Source organism: Bombina bombina, chromosome 9 (assembly GCF_027579735.1).
Source record: "Bombina bombina isolate aBomBom1 chromosome 9, aBomBom1.pri, whole genome shotgun sequence".
In the NCBI taxonomy this organism is placed as follows: Eukaryota; Metazoa; Chordata; class Amphibia; order Anura; family Bombinatoridae; genus Bombina; species Bombina bombina.
In genome coordinates, this window is record NC_069507.1 from 107,320,617 (window position 1) to 107,341,942 (window position 21,326).

General features: G+C 39.7%; 1 protein-coding gene across 1 annotated transcript in view; it reads right to left on the bottom strand.

Moving 5' to 3' along the window:
- KNDC1 (kinase non-catalytic C-lobe domain containing 1) overlaps positions 1 to 21,326 on the bottom strand; it is a 266,031-nt gene that overhangs the window by 33,297 nt on the left and 211,408 nt on the right. The window contains exon 26 of the mRNA XM_053692913.1: positions 17,889 to 18,039. Within this exon, the coding sequence (XP_053548888.1) occupies positions 17,889 to 18,039 (151 nt within the window). The remainder of the gene's footprint in view (positions 1 to 17,888; positions 18,040 to 21,326) is intronic.

Genomic DNA, 21,326 nt, shown 5'->3' on the forward strand with positions numbered 1-21,326 from the left:
GACGCTTGAGGAGAAAGCTGCGGCATATCTTGAACATTGTCAGAAGACTCCTGAACAGCATCCGCCTTAGACAATGTTGGCTCAGGAAAAAGTCTATCCCTGTAATGTAAAGTTCTCTCAATACATGAGGAACAGAAAGGGATTGGTGGTTCTACATTAGCATCAAAACATAAAGAACATGTAACATCTTGCAGGGTTTCTTGGTCCATCTTTATTCACCATAAAACAGACAAACAGGAAAACTGATATTTTATTTAGAAAATATTCCCCAAAAAAGAAACGTTACTGTCTCTTTAAATTTTAAATGAAAAAAATAACTGCTTTATTTTTCCGTTAATTAACAAAACAAAATGGCCCCCAAAAAACACTCCAGACAACTCTACACCTCAGCTTTTGCCTTGCTGAGGTGCTTACCTGCCTGCCTGCTAATGGAGTGTACTACTCCGTAGATAATCTGGACTCAACTCTTTACAAATTACGGTCCAGTAACCGCAAAGCTGCTAAACCTGTGACGCAGCGGTTTTCCCCACTACGGAACTCAGGAAGTGAGACACGGCAAAAAAGGTGCGCAATAGAAGCTACAGCCTTAACTAACTCCGCCCATCGTGGGCGTAACCACATGAAACTCCCGTTCGGCTAAATGTATTACCACAGCCGTCGGGAGTAAAGAAAAAAACACACCACCATGACTGAGCCAAGAGTCTCCTCGTCTCCAGTGTCTGCTACTGCTGCCTTTAATAACCATTTCCCTATCATAGGCGAATGTGACTTGTCCCAACTGTGTATGATAAAGTGCTATATATTTTCTCTGCAGAATGTCCCAGACAAAAAATAAAGTAAGCACTTACCTTAAGACTTCTGCCAGGCAGCACGGCAGCTCACTAGGTTTGAGAGGCCAGTTCCCTCACATGGACCTGTGGATAGAAACAAAGACTGAGAGGGGTAGTTATCAACGTGTCTACCTCAAATACGCTGGAATTCCGCAGCGTATTTGAGGCAAGGCTGATTCGCCTTAGTTATCAAGCCCTAGATACCGGCAAAAGTAGAATTTTGTGACGTAAGCTTCGATCCGCCAGACTCAGTCCGACACAGATCGATTCTTACATCACTCCAGATGTTTCGCACACAAGTGCGGCACAATCTGACTACTTTTGGGAGTTATCAAAAAACTAGCAGGTACGCTCTGCACTTTTCCGGCCCAGCGTACCTGGTTTTCAAACCGCCGCCCTGGAGGAGGCGGATCCCATAGGAATCAATGGGAGTCTGACCATAGCAAAAGCTCATGTTCGCTGCTGCCAGACATCCCATTGATTTCTATGGGAGCTGTCTACACCTAACACCCTAACATGTACCCCGAGTCTAAACACCCCTAATCTGCCCCCCCTACACCGCCGCAACTAAATAAATGTATTACCCCCTAAACCGCCGCTCCCGGACCCCGCCGCCACTATAATAAACTTATTAACCCCTAAACCGCCGCTCCCTGTCCCCGCCGCAACTATAATATATGTATTAACCCCTAAACCGCCGCTCCCGGACCCCGCCGTCACCTACATTATACCTACTAATCCCTACCCTGCCCCCCCTATACCGCCGCCACCTAGAATTAAGTTATTAACCCCTATCCTGCCGATCCCGGACCCCGCCGCAACTAAATAAATAGTTTAACCCCTAAACCGCCATTCCCGGACCCCGCCGCAACCTATATTAAACTTATTAACCCCTAATCTGCCCCCCCTACACCGTCGCCACCTATAATACATTTATTAACCCCTATCCTGCCCCCCCCTACACCGCCGCCACTCAGGGGCGTATTTAGGTTTTGTGCTGCCCTAGGCACTCAAAATTCTGCTGCCCCACACCCCCCACCCCCCCCCCCAGGTTTAAGGCCTTTTTTTAGACATAATATTTTTGGGGCAGAGTGTAAAAAATAAAATGTCTTTTTAAGTAGATGTTCACCAGGGCTTACATTCGCTGTGGTCACACACACACACACACAAACACACACACATATATATATATGTATATATATTAAGACATATTTTGCAAGTCAGATGATTAAAGTGTTTATATCAGAAAAAAAATATCCTTCACTGTATGATAGTTTGTCAGTAGGTAGTTGTTTAACCTTAAACATCTTCTTTGGTGATTGACAGTTATTTAAGCAAAATATCTGCTTGGATAAATATGTAATGAATATACAAACTGGCCTTTAAAAGTACTTAAAAATACAACAGTAGTTATGATAGGTTTAGGAATTGTATCCTAGGGGATAAAGTCACATGATACAATCATAATAAAGTATATACTTGTATTGTTTCTGAATGTATTAAATGCATACAACATATTTTCAGTTGTGTTTTAAGTCACATAGTTGTATAGATTCAGCAATAAATACTTATTCTTTGCATGTACGACAGATAGACAAACAGTAAATGTACAAGTATGTAGGGACTAATCCGTTTAAGTATTTTAATGCTTAATGAAGATGTATTGAAGGGAGAAAGGCATATGCTGTTTCACAGTGGTCACGTTGTAGTGCACACTGCACTGTGTAGTCTGTGTGAGTCTTAATCACGCGATGGAGCCAGGAAGAATTCCGCATTCCCTCTCAGTCCAGGCCAGGCTGCGCAAGTGAGCTCTGCCTCCACTGTCACCACGTCATGCGCACCCACATACAATCCCATAGGATAGCAATAGCCGGGCCAGCCATTTAAGTCAACCCCTAAACCTAAGTCTAACCCTAACACCCCCCTAACTTAAATATTAATTAAATACATCTAAATAATATTTATCTTATTAACTAAGATAATCCTATTTAAAACTAAATACTAACCTTTAAAATAAACCCTAATATAGCTACAATATAACTAATAATTATATTGTAGCTATCTTAGGATTTATTTTTATTTTACAGGCAACTTTCAATTTATTTTAACTAGGTACAATAGCTATTAAATAGTTATCAACTATTTAATAGCTACCTAGTTAAAATAAAGAGAAATTTACCTGTAAAATAAATCCTAACCTAAGTTACAATTACACCTAACACTACACTATACTTTAATAAATTAATCCTATTTAAAACTAAATACTTACCTGTAAAATAAACCCTAAGATAGCTACAATGTAATTAATAATTACATTGTAGCTATTTTAGGATTTATATTTATTTTACAGGTAACTTTGTATTTATTTTAGCTAGTTAGAATAGTTATTAAATAGTTATTAACTATTTAATAACTACCTAGCTAAAAGAAATACAAAATTACCTGTAAAATAAATCCTAACCTAAGTTACAATTAAACCTAACACTACACTATCATTAAATTAATTAAATTAATTACCTACAAATAAATACAATTAAATAAACTAACTAAAGTACAAAAAATAAAAAAAGCTAAGTTACAAAAAATAAAAAAAATATTACAACAATTTTAAGCTAATCTAAGCCCCCTAATAAAATAACAAAGCCCCCCAAAATAAAAAAATGCCCTACCCTATTCTAAATTAAAAAGTTACCAGATCTTTTACCTTACCAGCCCTTAAAAGGGCCTTTTGCGGGGCATGCCCCAAAGAAAACAGCTCTTTTGCCTGTAAAAGAAAAATACAACCCCTCCCAACATTAAAACCCACCACCCACATACCCCTAATCTAACCCAAACCCCCCTTAAATAAACCTAACACTACCCCCCTGAAGATCATCCTACCTTGAGTCGTGTTCAGCCAGCCGACCACCGATGGAACCGAAGAGGAGATCCGGAGCGGCAGAAGTCATCATCCAAGGGGCGCTGAAGAAATCTTCCATCCGATGAAGTCATCATCCAGGCGGCGCTGAAGAAATCTTCCATCCAATGAAGTCATCATCCAGGATGCGCTGAAGAAATCTTCCATCCGATAGAAGTCTTCATCCAGGCGGCGTCTTCAATCTTCATCCATCCGGAGCGGAGCCATCTTCAAAGGAGCCTACGCGGATCCATCCTCTTCTTCCCGACGACTAACGACAAATGACTACCTTTATTTTAACTAGGTAGCTATTAAATAGTTAATAACTATTTAATAGCTATTGTACCTAGTTAAAATAAATTGAAAGTTGTCTGTAAAATAAATATAAATCCTAAGATAGCTACAATATAATTATTATTTATATTGTAGCTATATTAGGGTTTATTTTAAAGGTAAGAATTTAGTTTTAAATAGGATTAATTTAGTTAATAAGAGTTAAATTTATTTAGATGTATTTAATTAATATTTAAGTTAGGGGGGTGTTAGGGTTAGTGTTAGACTTAGGTTTAGGGGTTAATAATTTTATTAGAGTTGCGGCGGTATAGGGGGGACAGGATAGGGGTTAATAATTTTATTACAGTGGCGGCGGTGTAGGGGGGGCAGGATAGGGGTTAATACATTTATTATAGGTGGCGACGGTGTAGGGGGGCCGATTAGGGGTTAATAAGTTTAAGATAGGTTGCGGCGGGGTCCGGGAGCGGCGGTTTAGGGGTTAAACTATTTATTTAGTTGCGGCAGGGTCTGGGATCGGCAGGATAGGGGTTAATAAATTTATTATAGGTGGCGGCGGTATAGGGGGGTAGGATAGGGGTTACTAGGTATAATGTAGGTGGCGGCGGTGTCTGGGAGCGGCGGTTTAGGGGTTAATACATTTATAAGAGTTGCGGCGGGGTCTAGGAGCGGCGGTTTAGGGGTTAGTAACTTTATTTAGTTGCGGGGGGCTCCGGGGGCGCCGGTATAGGGGGTAGAACAGTGTAGTTAGTGTGGGTGCTTAGTGACAGCTTGTCAATAAAGCTGTCAAAAAGCAGAAGAGCAGCGAGATCGGATGAGTGATAACTCTCACAGTCCGCTGCTCATCGCCCCGTACTTGGTGCACGGCTTTTTGACAGCTTTTTTGATAACTTAGGCGAACGTATTCAGGTCCACAACGGCGATGATAGGCGAGCTTAGGCGGGCGTATTGGACCGGCGAAGGCAGGTAAAGTAGATGGCTTGATAAGTACCCCTCTGAGTAATCTTACTCAGGCTTGCACGGTTAGGGCAACATAAATACATAGGAGGCGCAGTGAGGATTGTACCCCACAAGTTCCCATTGCTTGAAAGCCACCACTGCTCTACTGAAGAGACTGATATGGACTACGGCTACACCCTAGTACAGAACAATCTTGCACTGCTTAAAAAATAATAAAATCTGGCTTGAAGAATCTTTACTTAACACCTAACTTTAACACTTCCTTGCTCTAACGTAGGCAAAGAGAATAACTGGGTTGGAGGGAAGGGCGGTGATATATAACAGCTTTTCTGTGGTGCTCTTTGCTGCCTCCTGCTGGGCAGGAGTGATATTCCCAATAGTAATTATATGATCCGTGGACTCACCGTGTCATTAGAAAGAAATATCTATTTAGCCAATCACGAGAGACAAATGTGTGCAGGCACCAATTAGCAGCAGCTCCCACTAGTGTATGATATGTGAGTTTTCATTTTTTAACAAGGGATACTAAGAGAACGAAGAACATTTGAAAATAGAAGTGAATTTAAAAGTGTCTTAAAATGACATGCTCTATGTAAATCATGCAAGTTTAATTTTGACTTTCCTATCCCATTAATAGAAAATATTTTTCTATGTGAAGAACATTGGAATGTGAAATATTAATATTTTCATCCGGGTTGGCACACTTCAGAAAATGCAATTGGGTTTATGCGCAAGTAGGGTTTTTCCCCACTTTTTTCGCTCCATTAAAGTCTATGGGGGAATATGTTAACGCAATTGCGATATTCAAAGTTTACAAGGATTTACAAAGATTACTTCCATGAGTCAATCACTCTTCTTTACAGAAAGGGTAATTGATTCATGGAAAAAACTCCGGCAAGAGGTGGTAATGATAAACACTGTGGGAAACTTTAAGTATGCCAGGGTTAAGCATAAGGCTGTCCTACGAACTAGATAAGTTTATACTTTAAGGAAATATTGGACAGACTTGTTGGGCCTATGGTTCTTATCTGCCGTCAAAATCTATGTTTCTAGCGGAGTTAGTGTGCGAGCGGGAGCGATAACTAGACCTCCACTCGTAATCTGGTCATATATATATATATATATATATATATATATATACACACACACACACACACACACACACACAGAAACATAGATATTGACGGCAGATAAGAGCCATAGGCGCAGCAAGTCTGCCCGATATTACCTAACAGTATAAACCTATCTAGTTCGTAGGATATCCTTACGCTTGTCCCAGGCATTTTTTAAGTCCCCCACAGTGTTTGTTGCTACTACCTCTTGAGGAAGTTTATTCCATAAATCAATCACTCTTTCTGTAAAGAAGTGCTTCCTCAAATTACTCCTGAATCTACTACCCTTCAGCTTGAGAACATGACCCCTTGTTCTTTAATTTTCCATTTTATGTAAAAACATAAATTATGCTTACCTGATAATTTAATTTCCATCTGTGGGAGGAGAGTACACTGTTTCATTCATTACTTGTGGGAAATAAGAACCTGGCCACCAGGAGGAGGAAAAGACACCCCAGCCAAAGGCTTAACTACCTCCCCCACTCCCCTCATCCCCCAGTCTTTCTGCCAAGGGAACACGGAACAGTAGGAGAAATATCAGGGTATAAATGGTGCCAGAAGATTAACAATTAATTTAGGTCCGTCCAGCGGAGAACGGGCGGGTGCAGTGGACTCTCCTCCCACAGATGGAAATTAAATTATCAGGTAAGCATAATTTATGTTTTCCATCTTAATGGGAGGAGAGTCCACTGCTTCATTCATTACATGTGGGAACAAATACCCAAGCTCTAGAGGACACTGAATGAAAAAAACGGGAGGGTAAAGTAGGCGGACCCTATACTGAGGGCACCACAGCCTGCAGAACCTTTCTCCCAAAAGCTGCTTCCGCCAAAGCAAAAACGTCAAATTTATAAAATTTTGCAAAAGTATGTAAGGATGACCTGATGGCCGCCTTAAAAATCTGCTCCATAGAAGCCACATTCTTAAAGGCCACAGCTCTAGTCGAGTGAGACGTAATCCTCTGAGGAGGCTTGTGTCCTGCTGTCTTATATGCCAGACAGATCATACTCATTAACCAAAAAGATAGAGAAAGAGCAGAGGCCCTTTGTCCCCTGCCTTTTCCAGAGTACACAACAAATAAGGACGACGTCTGTCTGAACTCCTTCGTGGCCTGAAAATAAAACTTCAAGACCCGAACCACATCCAGATTATGAAGTAACCTCTCCTTCGAAGAAGAAGGGTTAGGACACAAGGAAGGAACTACTATTTCCTGATTAATGTTACGACTTAACACTACCTTGGGAAGGAATCCCAAGCCAGTGCGAAGAACAGCCTTATCAGCATGAAAAACTAAGTAGGGAGGTTCACATTGCAAGGCCGTCAACTCAGAGACTCTGCGTGCCGATGCAATAGCCAATAACAGGACCTTCCATGAGAGAATCTTAATGTCAAGGGCATGCATAGGCTTAAACGGAGCCCTCTGCAAAACCCTAAGAACCAAGTTTAAATTCCAAGGAGGAGCCGGATTCCTGAAGACAGGTCTGATCCTAACCAGAGCCTGAACAAAGGACTGAATGTCAGGAAGCTCCGCAAGCTTCTTATGCAACAGTACAGATAAAGTCGAGATCTGTCCCCTTAGGGAACAAGATCCTTATCCATACCATCCTGAAGAAAGGCCAAAATCTTTGATACCCTGACCTTATGCCAGGGATATCCTCGTTCCTCACACCAGGACAAGAAGGTCCTCCACACCTTGTGGCAGATGCGTCTAGTGATCGGCTTCCTGGCCTGAACGAGAGTGTCAATCACTCTCTCCGAAATCCTCTATTGGATAAGACTAGGTATTCAATCTCCACGCAGTCAGCCTCAGAAAATCGAGATTTTGATGTTGAAAAGGGACCTTGAACTAGCAGATCCTTGCGACAAGGTAACTTCCATGGAGGAGATGACGACATCGCCACTAGATCCGCAAACCACGTCCTCCACGGCCACGATGGAGCAATCAGAATAGTTGAGGCTTGCTCCTGCTTGATGCTGGCCACTACCCGAGGTAGAAGAGGCAATGGTGGAAATATGTAAATAAGGTTGAAGTACCTGCGGATCCCTGGATTGGGACTCATATCTGGGTAGCTTGCAATTTAGTCTGGACGTCATGAGATCTACCTCTGGTGTCCCCCATCTGCTGCAGATCTCCGAAAACATCTCCATTCCCCTGGATGAAACGTCTGTCTGCTCAGAAAATCCGCTTCCAAGTTGTCCACACCCGGAATTTGGATCGCTGAGTGCGAACAATTGTGAGTCTCTGCCCAATCCAGAATCCGATATACTTCCCTCATTGCTAGGGAGCTTCTCGCCGCCACCCCCACTGAGATAATGTTGTCCGATTGGAATCTGATGAATTAGGATGACCCCAGGGGGGGCCAAGTCCTCTGAGCCTTGAATATTGCTCAAAGTTGCAAAATATTTATAGGTAGACTCGATTCCTCTCGAGTCCATCTGCCTTGTGCCTTTCTGGCACCCCAAACAGCTCCCAATCCTGATAGACTTCCATCCGTGGTTACAATCTCCCAGGATGGCCTCAGAAAGGATGTCCCCTGAGACAACTGCCTCGGTTGGATCCACCAAGATATGGACTTCCTCACCGGTCTGTCCAGAGATATCTGAATGATCACCGTTCCATTGTCTCAACATGCACAGCTAAAGAGGTCTGAGATGGAACCTTGCGAATGGAATGACATCTATGCTGGATACCATGGGCCCAGTTACCTCTATACACCTGGCCACAGATACCCTGGAGGATGTCTGAAGGGCTAGACAGTTGGACGCAAGCTTACAACATCTCTGATCTGTCAAAAATATCTTCATTGCTGAAGAATCTATTATCATACCCAGCAACTCCACCCTGTTGCTAGGGACCAATGAACTCTTTCCTTTCTTTATCTTCCGCCCGTGGGACCGAAGGAGAAGAGCTCTTGAGTGATCCTCAGCCAGACTGTAGGACGGAGCCTGGACCAGGATATTGTCCAGATACGGTGCCACTGCAATCCCTATGGCTCTCGCTACTGCGAGAAGAGCTCCCAGAACCTTTGTAAAGACTCTTGGAGCTGTCGCCAGACCAAATGAAAGGGCCACAAATTAGAAGTGCTGGTCCAGGAAGGCGAATCTTAGAAATTTGAAGTGATCCTTGTGGATAGGAACAGGAAGGTAAGCATCCTTCAGGTCTATAGTCGTCATGAAATGTCCCTCTTGAACCAGGGGCAAAACTGACCTGATCATCTCCATCTTGAACGATGGAACTGACAAAAACTTGTTTAGGGCCTTTAGGTCCAGAATTGGACGAAACGTGCCCTCCTTTGGGACCACAAAAAGGTTTGAATAATGCCCCAGACCTCTTTATGCCAGAGGGAATGGGACGATTACCCCGAGAGATCCCTCACACACCCCATGAAGGTGCCTCTGGGAGGATACAATTTGAAACCTATCCTGTACCCCTTGGCGACGACCTCCAGGACCCAAGGGTCTGTAACATCTCACTTCCAGGCCTCCGCAAAATGAGATAGTCTGCCCCCTACCTGATCCAAGGATGGGTCGGGGGCCGCCCCTTCAAGCTGACTTTGACTCTGCAGGCTTCTTGTTCTGCTTGGACTTGTTCCAAGAGTTAGCTGGCTTCCAACATCCCTTGGATTGCTCAGATTTTGCGGCAGGCTGCTGGCGCTGAGACTTGTCCGCACAAAAGGGACGAAAAGCAGATCCCTTAGGTTTGGTCTTCTTATCCTAAGGTAAAAAGACACCCTTGCCACCCGTGACTGTAGATATGATAGAATCCAGGACCAGGCCAAACAAAACCTTCCCCTTAAATGGTAGGGAAAGCAAGCGAGACTTAGAAGTCATGTCAGCAGATCACGATTTTAGCCACGGAGCCCTGCAGGCTAAAACAGAAAACCCTAATGTCTTAGCATTTAGGCTAATAATCTGCATGTTAGCATCACAAATTAACAAATGTGCTACCCTTAGGGCTTTGATTCGTTCTAGAATCTCATCGAGGGGAGTCTCCACCTCGACCACTGCTGTCACACCAGTAGGTAGCCGCACCAGCCACCGCAGCGACTGCCGCCGCCGGTTGGGAAACGAACCCCATGAGTTGGAACATCTTCCGCAACATGGACTTCATCTTTTTATCCATGGGTTCCTTAAAAGAGGAGCTATCCTCAAGCGGAATGGTCGTTCTCTTAGCAAGCGTGGAGATAGCACCATCCACCTTAGGGACGGTTCCCCACAGTTCAAGCTGTGCGTCTGGAACGGGGAAAAGCTTCTTAAAAGAAGACAAGGGAGAAAAGGGCAAACCCAGTTTCTCCCATTCATTCTTAATAATGTTCGCCATTTTGATAGAAACCAGGAAGGTCTGGGGCACTACCCTGTCCTCGTAAACCCCATCCAGTTTAGGGATCAAAGGTTTCTCCGGGAGTTTCGGTTCCGGAACCTCCAGTGTAGCAAGCACTTCCTTCAGTAGAAAACGCAAATGCTCCATCTTAAATTTGAAATCTGGTTCCTCCGCGGACGGAGGCCTAGAAGTAGCCGATTCCGACCCAGAAGCGACATCCTCAGATAAGTCAGAGTTGTCCTCCTTAGCGGATAATCTGTCTGAGACATCCAACGGAGTCGAAGACCCCTGAGACGGATAGCAGTGCCGTACCTTCCGCTTGCGCTTATTAGAACGAGGCATCGCATTTATGGCCGCAGAAACCGCCGTCTGTAACTGATCGGCGAAAGTCTGGAGGCCAAAGGACCCGTAGTGCCCTGGGGAACTGCTTGTGTAATCGGAGATGATTGTAGGGAACGCACCTTGCGGGGCGGGGAACCCTCAGAGGTGGACTTTATTCTTTTTCGATATAGCAATATTGTCAAAGCATGTGGAACAGAGTTGTGTCGGCGGTTCAACCGGAACCTCTTCACAGTATACACAGTTAATAGGTTTAGATAAAGAGGGAGTATCCTCTAACATATCAGAGTCCTCCATAGATTGCGCCTTTATTACGGACTTGATCAAATTATTAAATGGCACCTTTTATCCCAATGGCAGGGGCACTGACCACCTCCTATGACCCGGACTACAAGAAACAGCTTTCGTCTCCTCCGAATGCAGGTCGAGAAAGAGGAAGTTACAGAGGCCACACCCGGTCACATGGAGTGCCATGCAGGACCGCCCCTGCACTCGAGAGAGAGAGACGCGTAAAAAAAAGCCTGCCTCAATCTCTCACTAATAAACTGACTGTTCCACACTGACAGAGCCTCATCTCACACAAGTGCAGCAGAAACACAATAAACAATATTATGCATAATAACCCCCCCGTTCCATAACCCCCTTCCGAGGGTATTATCCTAGATTCTATAAAGCTAGAAGGAGCCACACTGTGACCCTGTCTTCTTGCGTTATCACATATATATAATGAAACAATCTTACCAGAATCAGCGCCGTGGAACAGGAACACAGCCCTTCAAGTGTGACAGGTTAGTAGCGTCGCTCCTGACATGGACTTGAGAGAAGAAAAGCAGGCAGCGAAACTCGTCAACGCTGATTGCTAATAGAGCTGTTAAACTGAGTTGGGATGGGTTTGCAGAAAGACTCTCCCTGCATCTCTGGACTCTAACATCCACCCATGCTCTCACTGAGAGGCTGACAGGACTACTTTAAACTCCAGTCCCATTTCGAAGAATACTACCCTCCATAAGAGACTACTCCGAATCTTCCGACACTTCTCTGCCAACCTCCTGTGACGAAAGGCAAAGAATGATTGAAGTGGGGAAGGTATTTAAAGGGACATTATACACTCATTTTTTCTAAGCATAAATGTTTTGTAGATGATCTATTTATATAGCCCATAAAGTTTTTTTAAAAAATAAATGTATAGTTTTGCTAATTTTTAAATAACATTGCTCTGATTTTCAGACTCCTAACCAAGCCCCAAAGTTTTATGTGAATACCGTCAGCTACCTTCTCCAGCTTGCTCCTGTTTGTGTAAAGGGTCTTTTCATATGCAAAAGAAGGGGGAGGGGGGAGTGTCTTATTTCCCACTTGCAGTGGGCTTTCCAACTGCCTTTTCAACAGAGCCAAACTGACAGCTTCTAAGTAAGTTTTTAAACAGTTTTATACTGGATTTTTATATAAGTATCTGTGCATCTTATTCTTTATAGTAGTGTCTATTACATGCAGTTATATGAAAATGAGTGTATACTGTCCCTTTAAGCCTTTGGCTGCTGGGGTGTCTTTGCCTCCTCCTGGTGGCCTGGTTCTTATTTCCCACAAGTAATGAATGAAGCAGTGGACTCTCCTCCCATTAAGATGGAAATACCCACAGCCTCAGTTTTACTAAGCCCTTTAACGTACTTACTAAGTATTATTATAGTATCTATATATACATATTATATCTATCTATCTATCTATCTATCTATATATATATATATATAGTATTATTATAGTATGTATATATATATAAACATATATAAATATAATGTATATATACACACACATACACACATATATATATATATATATATATATATATATATATATATATATATATATATATATATATACACACACACATATACACACACATATATACAGTATATATATATATATATATATATATATATATATATATATATATATATATATATATATAAAATAACCAAGCTGATTAGCACCACTCCATTTATCACATATAATATACATACACATACACACACACACACATATATATACATATATAAACACACACATATATATATATACATACAGTGTATATATATATATATATATATATATACACACATACACATATATATATATACATATATAAACACACACACACACACATATATATATATACACACATACACATATATATATATACATATATAAACACACACACACACACATATATATATATACACACATACACATATATATATATACATATATAAACACACACACACACACATATATATATATATATATATATATATATATATATATATATATATATATATATATATATATATATATATACATACATACATACACACACACATATCAGGGCTCACTGTGCACGGGGGGAGAATACAATTTATTATAACACCAAAAAGAATAGTTCCCTTTGTTCTTTTGGGAGGGGACTCAGCGACTAACATTTATACAGGAGATAGGCTGTGTGTTATCCTATATTGGGAAATTTCTGTTTACAGTAGTTATAAAGTATAGCAGCAGCACCGGAGCCCATGACAGCAGGGGTCTAGTCGGCAAGCCTTCACAACAGTAAGTGCTCCCGCCCCAAGTCTTTAAAGCAGCAAATGGGCCTCCTACAAGCCTCCCCAACAGCAGGGTGCCCTCCTGCAAGCCAACACATCAGTGATGGGGTTAATTGTAAATCATGAACATGTAAATAACTCATTAGCACAGTTCAGACTGACACACTAATTTCTAAAAGGAATCTGACTGGTTACTTTTTTCCTGACTGTAATGAGTTTGTCATCAAAAACCAGAGAGGGTCATACAGACTAGCAGTACAAAACAGCCAATAGAATAACAGAGTTAGGGGTCATGACTGCCTGGATTTGGTGTTCTGCATCAACAGAGATATCCACCAATGCAATATATGCATTTTATGTGTGGAAAGAACCACTCCCCTGCTGCTCAAGTACTTTTAGACAGCTGGGGGTTTTAAAATTATTTTTTATTTTTTTTATTTATTAAATAAGAATGTCTCAAAAATAAAATAATAAAGAAAAGGAAAACTCTTAACATTCTAAAACATTAATACAGCCCAAGGGAAGAGAAGCTTATAGGAGATAATTCTCCATTGCATGAATTGGAAATTCTACTGTAAGCAGGTTTACTTGGGTATACAATGTGTTTCTGAATATTGTTTTGAAGAGTTTTAATAAAGCCTTCACATAAAAAAAATACAAATCACATGATCTATTTTGTACATCAAATAAAACAGATTTTTGTCTTTCTTGCTCACTGTTTTATATTAAAGGGACACTGAACCCAAATTTTTTCTTTCGTGATTCAGATAGAGCATGCAATTTTAAGCATCTTTCTAATTTACTCCTATTATCAATTTTTCTTCATTCTCTTGGTATCTTTATTTGAAATGCAAGAATGTAAGTTTAGATGCTGGCCCATTTTTGGTGAATAACCTGGGTTATTCTTGCTGATTGGTGGATAAATTCATCCACCAATAAAAAGTGCTGTCCAGAGTACTGAACCAAAAAAGAAGCTTAGATGCCTTCTTTTTCAAATAAAGATGGCAAGTGAACGAAGAAAAATTGATAATAGGAGTAAATTAGAAAGTTGCTTAAAATGGCATGTTCTATCTGAATCACGAAAGAAAAAATTTGGGTTCAGTGTCCCTATAATTACATGCTTGATATGCTTGTTATTCTTGTTTGTTTCATTGTAACCCTGATGATAAATAAAGCTTTAAAATGAAAAAAAAAACAAACAAAAAAAACATTTTTCTATTATTTTCAGGCTAGTCAATAATGATTTTAAATCCTGTGAAGTAGGAATACCATTATTCATCCATAAGCTAAGGATACTTTTTAATTAATAATAAACCACATTTCACCTTTAAGAAATTCTTTAAAAAACATAACATATTCAGACTTTAGGTTTATAAAGTTGGAAACTCAATATTGCGTTATTCTTCAAAACTGATGACTTTTATGGGCAGCTTCAAAAATAGTGATCTACATCCGAGTTATGGTAGTTGCACGTTATACAACAATTTTGGTAAGAACTATTCCATTTGGAAACCTTATCAGAGGTAAAATACTCTCTAATATATTATCTAAATTGTGATTCCCTTTGGCCAGGAGCCATAGTTGAATCAGTTGTAATTTTAAAGCCCAATAACACAGAATGTATCTCAATTCAATTAGGTAATATCCTATCACAATCTAAACAGTTGTTTATTTGCCTAATTAGATATTTGACTCTGAGCTTTAACATACAATTGCATGTGACCAATAAGAAACCATGTTTACCATATTAAACTTTGAAAGACTGGAGCCCACTCTCTCAAAAGAGCGATTTCATGAGCGTTTAGCTAGTCATTATGTGACTGATGTTGCAATAGTAATCGCCTAACAGATTTACAAGCCTTAAAAAACATGAAACGCCAAATTTTTTCATTCAGGATTCAGATAGAGAATGCAATTTTAAACTAAATTCTAATTTACTTCTAATATCTAATCTGTTTCATTCTTTAGATATCCTTTGTTGAAGTTATAGCAATGCACACGGGTGAGCCAATTACAATAGGCATCTATGTGCAACCACCAATCAGCAGCTACTTAGCCTATTTAGATATGCTTTTCAACAAATTATATCAAGAGAATGAAGCAAATTAGATAATAGAAGTAAATTGGAAAGTTGTGTAAAATGATATGATCTTTCTAAATCACAAAAGAAAAAATGTGGGTTTAATTTCCTTTTAATATTTTTTAATGGGCAGGAAGACACTTGCACATGGGGAGGCAGACACAGAATGTAGGAAGCAAGACCTATCGGGAGATAGAACAAAGAAACATAAGGAACTCACCGAACTCACAGAAACAGATAGATAAAAAGCTGAAGTACATTTTATCGACATTATGTACTTGCCATGATGGCGAGGCCCAATAAAGGCCGAAACGATCATCTGGGGTTGCTGTGTTCCTTCTTCAGAGAGGAATTGCCTGGTATTTCAGCGCTTGACTGACCGTAATAGGCGGGATCAGACTGATATACTACAGGAAAGTTCTACTCTGTGAAAAGCATTACTGGCTAAAAGAAGCTGCACCCAGGTGGTAAATCACCATAGAACAGGCTAACAATGGTATTGAGCTGGTTGTTCGTTCCTGTGAGTGCGCTTCTCTCTATGGGTATTATGTCTCCCTAAGGGAAAACGGGACAACCAGTCGTGGACTCCTTGCTCAATGTGAATAGAGGAATATGGCTACACTTTATTGATGAGGCCCAATGAAGGCCGAAACGATTGTGTTCCTTGTTCGGAGAGGAATTGCCTGGTATTTCGGCGCTGGACTGACCGTAATAGGCAGGATCAGACTGATATACTACAGGAAAGTTCTACTACGTAAAAAGCATTACTGGGCTTAAAAGAAGCTGCACACAGGTGGTAAATCGCAATAGAACAGGCTAACACATTATTGAGCTGGTTGTTTCGTCCTGACACAAACTAATAAAAGTGTACTCAGGGTACTCATACCCCTTTTAAGGAATCAAACATTTTACCTGTTGTCATTTGTTTACAAAAAAAAAATCCTTCACCTTTATTTTTCTCTTTTGAAATTAATTAATTTGTCATGTTGTATCCTCACCCATTCTGAAAATGTAAGTACTTAGATAATTGTAATAGAAAAGCTATGCAAACGAGACTGAAGAATAAACCCCCCCCCCTTGGGGGTGGGAGATATGTATACAAAATGTTCATTATCAGTTGCACTTGCTTTTGTGTAATCAGACAGAGATTAGATAAGGAGGCCATTGTGTATAGAATGAAAAAACTCAATTTTATATTCTGCAGTTGATAAAACAACCCATTGGAAATACATGAAAGGGGCAGTATACACCAATTGTCATTTAACTGCATGTAATAGACACTACTATAAAGAATACAATGCACAGATACTGATATACAAATCCAGTATAAAACCTTTTAATAAATGTACTAAGAAGCTCCCAGTTCAGCACTGTTGATGAGATTAGACTGGAACACCCACTGAAAGGGGTTGATAGCAGAACCCACCCTCCCGTGAATATGAATAGACCAATTATACAAACAGAAGCAGTCTGAAGTCTGTATACATCAGTATGCATCTAAATCTTTGGGGCTTGGTTAGGAGTCTGAAAATCAGCACAATGTTATTTAAAAATAAGCAAAACTACACATTTTACAGAAACACTCTTAGATAAACTATATAAATCATCTACAAAACATTTATGCAAAGAAAAATCTAATGTACAATGTCCCTTTAAGGGGAAGTCCATTCTACAGTACACTGTCCCTTTAAAATGTACCCTGCTGACTTTCATGGCTAACCCTACTTCATATCTTTCCGTAATCGGTCACCGCTGAAAAACAATGTATTTTATATGAACATTATGACAGTGGCTAACCTTGTCTGTAGACTCAAATACAGATAGGATTTTTCAAATAAGGCAAATAGTTGGTGGTTATTGGCTAATGATAAACAACGGCAGTAAAAAGGATTTTATTTTTTTTGGTGAGTTTACTGTCCCTTTAATGTCCTTTTTAATAACTAAAAGACAGATTAAAGAAAGGGCTGCTTAGCACCGACCCAATGTATTTGATAAACATCTCTCACTTTTCCTATAAAAAAGGGGAAATACACAGCTCCATACTTATCTATACAATTATCTCTTTTTTGAGCCTTGAATTCCGTGGCAGATATAAGCATGCTAAAACATCTTAAAGGGACATGAAACCCACATTTTTTTCTGTCGTGATTCAGATAGAACATGCAGTTTTAAACAACTTTCCAATTTACTTCTATTATCTAATTAGGTTCATTCTCTTGACATCTTGTGTTGAAAAGCATATCTAAATAGGCTTAGTAGATGATGATTGGTGGCTGCACATAGATGCCTCATGTGATTGGCTCACCCATGTGCATTGCTTTTCTTCAATAAAGGATATCTAAAGAATGAAGCAAATGACATACTATAAGTAAATTAGAATGTTGTTGAAAACTGTATTCTCCACCTGAATCATGAAAGAATCATTTTGGGTTTCATGTCCCTTTAAAAACAAGAATGTATTGTCATCTTACCTTAGCAGTATGACACGTCACAATCTCAGCAGCAACCCAAGTACTGACATTTTCTGCAAATTGCAACATATACAAGAGATATCTGTCTTGTGTGCAGTTCGGCACAAACAGGCTGGAAGCGTCTACAGGAACAGTCATAGCGTGATTGATTCTGTGAAACAAACATCTGTCGGTCACCATACAAGATTACATGCATTAGCTCATTGGTTTAATTTTACCAGTGGTTGATCAGCAAATGAAAGTGCTCTGCTAATTAAAGGGATACTGAACCCAAAAAAAATATTTTGTGATTCAGATAGAGCATGCAATTTTAAGCAACTTTATAATTTACTCCTATTAACAATTTCTCTTCATTCTCTTGCTATCTTTATTTGAAAAAGAAAGTCCAGACCCTGGACAGCACCCAGGTTGTTCTTAAAAAATGGGCCGGTATCTTAACTTACATTCTTGCTTTCAAATAAAAATACCAAGAGAATGAAGAACATTTGATAATAGGAGTAAATTAGAAAGTTGCTTAAAATTGAATGCTTTATCTGAATCACAAAAGAAAAAATTTGGGTTCAGTGTCCCTTTAACATGCATTTAACCCTTAAAGGGAGACTAAACCACATTTTTTTTCTCTTTGATGATTCAGATAGACCAAGCAATTTTAAGCAACTTTCTAATTTACTCCTATTATCAATTTTTCTTCATTCTCTTGCTATCTTTATTTTTTTTAAAAAGCAGGAATGTAAAGCTTAGGATCCAGCACATTTTTGGTTAAGAACCTGGGTTACGCTTGCTTATTGGTAGCTAAATGTAGCGCTATCTAGGGTGCTGAACCTAAAATGGGCCGGCTCCTAAGCTTTACATTCCTGCTTTTAAAATAAAGAAAACGAGAACAAAGAAAAATTGATAATAGGAGTAAATTAGAAAGTTGCTTAAAATTGCATGCTCTATCTGAATTAATGAAAGAAAAAAATTTGGTTTAGTGTCCCTTTAAAAACAGCTACGCACCCTGTATGTCTCGTCTCCTAACGGGTTTAAAGCCCTCTTATAGCGTGGGTCTCTTATTAATGTGGAAATAACAGGGTATGTCAGCTGTTCTTAAGGGGTTAAAGGACATAAAATTCAAAATTAAAGTGACATTAAACACTTTAAGATATTAATATAAAATGTTTCATTGTATGTAGTAAAACAACTTTGCAATATACTTTTATTATTTATTTTGTTCCATTTCCTGTAATTTAATTCTAAATATTGTGGGCTTCCCAAATTCTTGTTAAAAGTGGAAGTGCAGACATAGCTGTAATCTCCACAGTCATTGGTTGCACACTCTAATAAGACATTTATACCAGTCCCTAATTGGCTTAAGCAGAAAAAGAAACCTAAGTTGCAATATGGCGGCACACACTGCTTTATGAACATTAGCATGTTATTGTTTCAATATTTAAAAAAAATAGTCATTTAAAAAAAATGCATGTACAGTATATTTTTTTTTTCTCAGGCAAATATTTGTTCTGAATACATCATTGTATTAATTATTTATTTAGGGCTAGATTACAAGTAGAGCACTAAATTATCGTGCGCCCGCAAACGGGCAAACACGATAATTAACCAGCCATTACAAGTGTCTGGTTACTGCTGCCATGAGCTCACGGTAGCATTAACGCTCAGAAAATTAATCAAAGATCCAATCTCTGGTTAATTTTCTAAAAGTGCCCCAAATGCCCTCAAAATAGAGGGCATTATAGTTTTTTTATTTAAAAAAAAAAAAAGTAGTTTTTTTTTTTTTTTTTAATAAAAAACAACTGCACTAGGCAGTTTTTGGGGTATAAAGTTTGTGGCAGTGAGGTGTTAGGAAAAAAAAAAGGCACTGAAAAGTGCCTTTACATTGCGGTCTACGGGAACTGTGTGTTCCCAGTAAATATATATGTATATGACTATATACATATATATTTATATGTGTATATTCACATATTAACACATAAATACATATGTATATAATCATATACATATATATTTAAAAACATGTTGCCATTGCTGCGCTACTTACCCCTTCACTGCGCGAGGTTCTGATGCCGTCCCTGACGGCATCAGAACGAGGCTCCCATTGGAGCCTATGGAAGCGCGATCTCGTGAGCGCAATGCTTGCCAGCAATGCAAACGCAAGCTTGTGTTCGCATTGCCGTTAACATTTAATGCGAGCGCACATTAGCGTGCACTGGTATTACACAGTGGAGTGCAAATTTCGCTTTCATGAAAGCAATATTTAGCATTCCACTTGTAACCTGGCCCATTGGGGTAGATTTATGTAACTGCAAATGCAGCTGTTTACGCGCAAACCTTCAGGCTGGCCGGAAACATAGGTTAAGAAGCAGCAGTCTTAAGACCGCTGCTCCTTAACTCATCCGCTACCTCTGAGGCGGCGGACAGCAATCATCCCGATTGAATATGATCGGGATGATTGATACCCCCTGCTAGTGGCCGATTGGGCGCAAATCTGCAGGGGGAGGCATTGCACAAGCATTTCACAAGGAATGCTTGTGCAATGATAAATGCCGATAGCGTATGCTGTCAGCATTTAGCGATGTCGGGCGGACATGATTCGCTACAGCGGATCATGTCCGCCCGCATCTTAATAAATCGGCCCCCTAGTGTTTAATGTCCCTGTGTTTAAAGATTCAGATGCAATTTAAAGATAACTTTCCAATATACTTCTATTATCAAAACATGCCACCTTTTTTATATGTACACTTTCTGCAGCTCCAACTCCTACTGTATTGTCTTTTTATTGTGTATATGTCAATTATTCAATTCTACTGTATTTAACGGTGCTTTAAGAGACGCTACTCTCAACAAAGTTCAGTTATGCATATCAAAGAACCATATTTAAAGGGACATAATACTCATATGCTAAATCACTTGAAACTGATGCAGTATAACTGTAAAAAGCTGACAGGAAAATATCACCTGAGCATCTCTATGTAAAAAAGGAAGATATTTTACCTCACAATTTCCTCAGCTCACCAGAGTAAGTTCTGTGTAAAAGTTATACTCAGTTGCTGCCCAGCTGCAGGTAAAAAATAAAATAAAAATGAAGAAATGAACAGCAGCCAATCAGCATCAGCAGTGCTGAGGTCATGGACTCTTTTACTGTGATCTCATGAGATTTCACTTAACTCTCATGAGATTTCATTGTAAACTTTCTTAAGCTGAATAGGGAAATAAGATGAGTGTGCACGTAAGCTCACTCCCTTAGCTGTCCTGGGACAGACATACTGATTTGTTGCTTAGAAGTCCTTTACAATGGGATGTGGCTACTGAGGAACTTTTGAGGTAAAATATCTTTCTTTTTTACATAGAGATGTTCAGGTGATATTTTCTAGTCAGCTTTTTACAGCTAAACTGCATCACTTTCAAGTGTTTAAACATTTGGGTATTATGGCCCTTTAAACA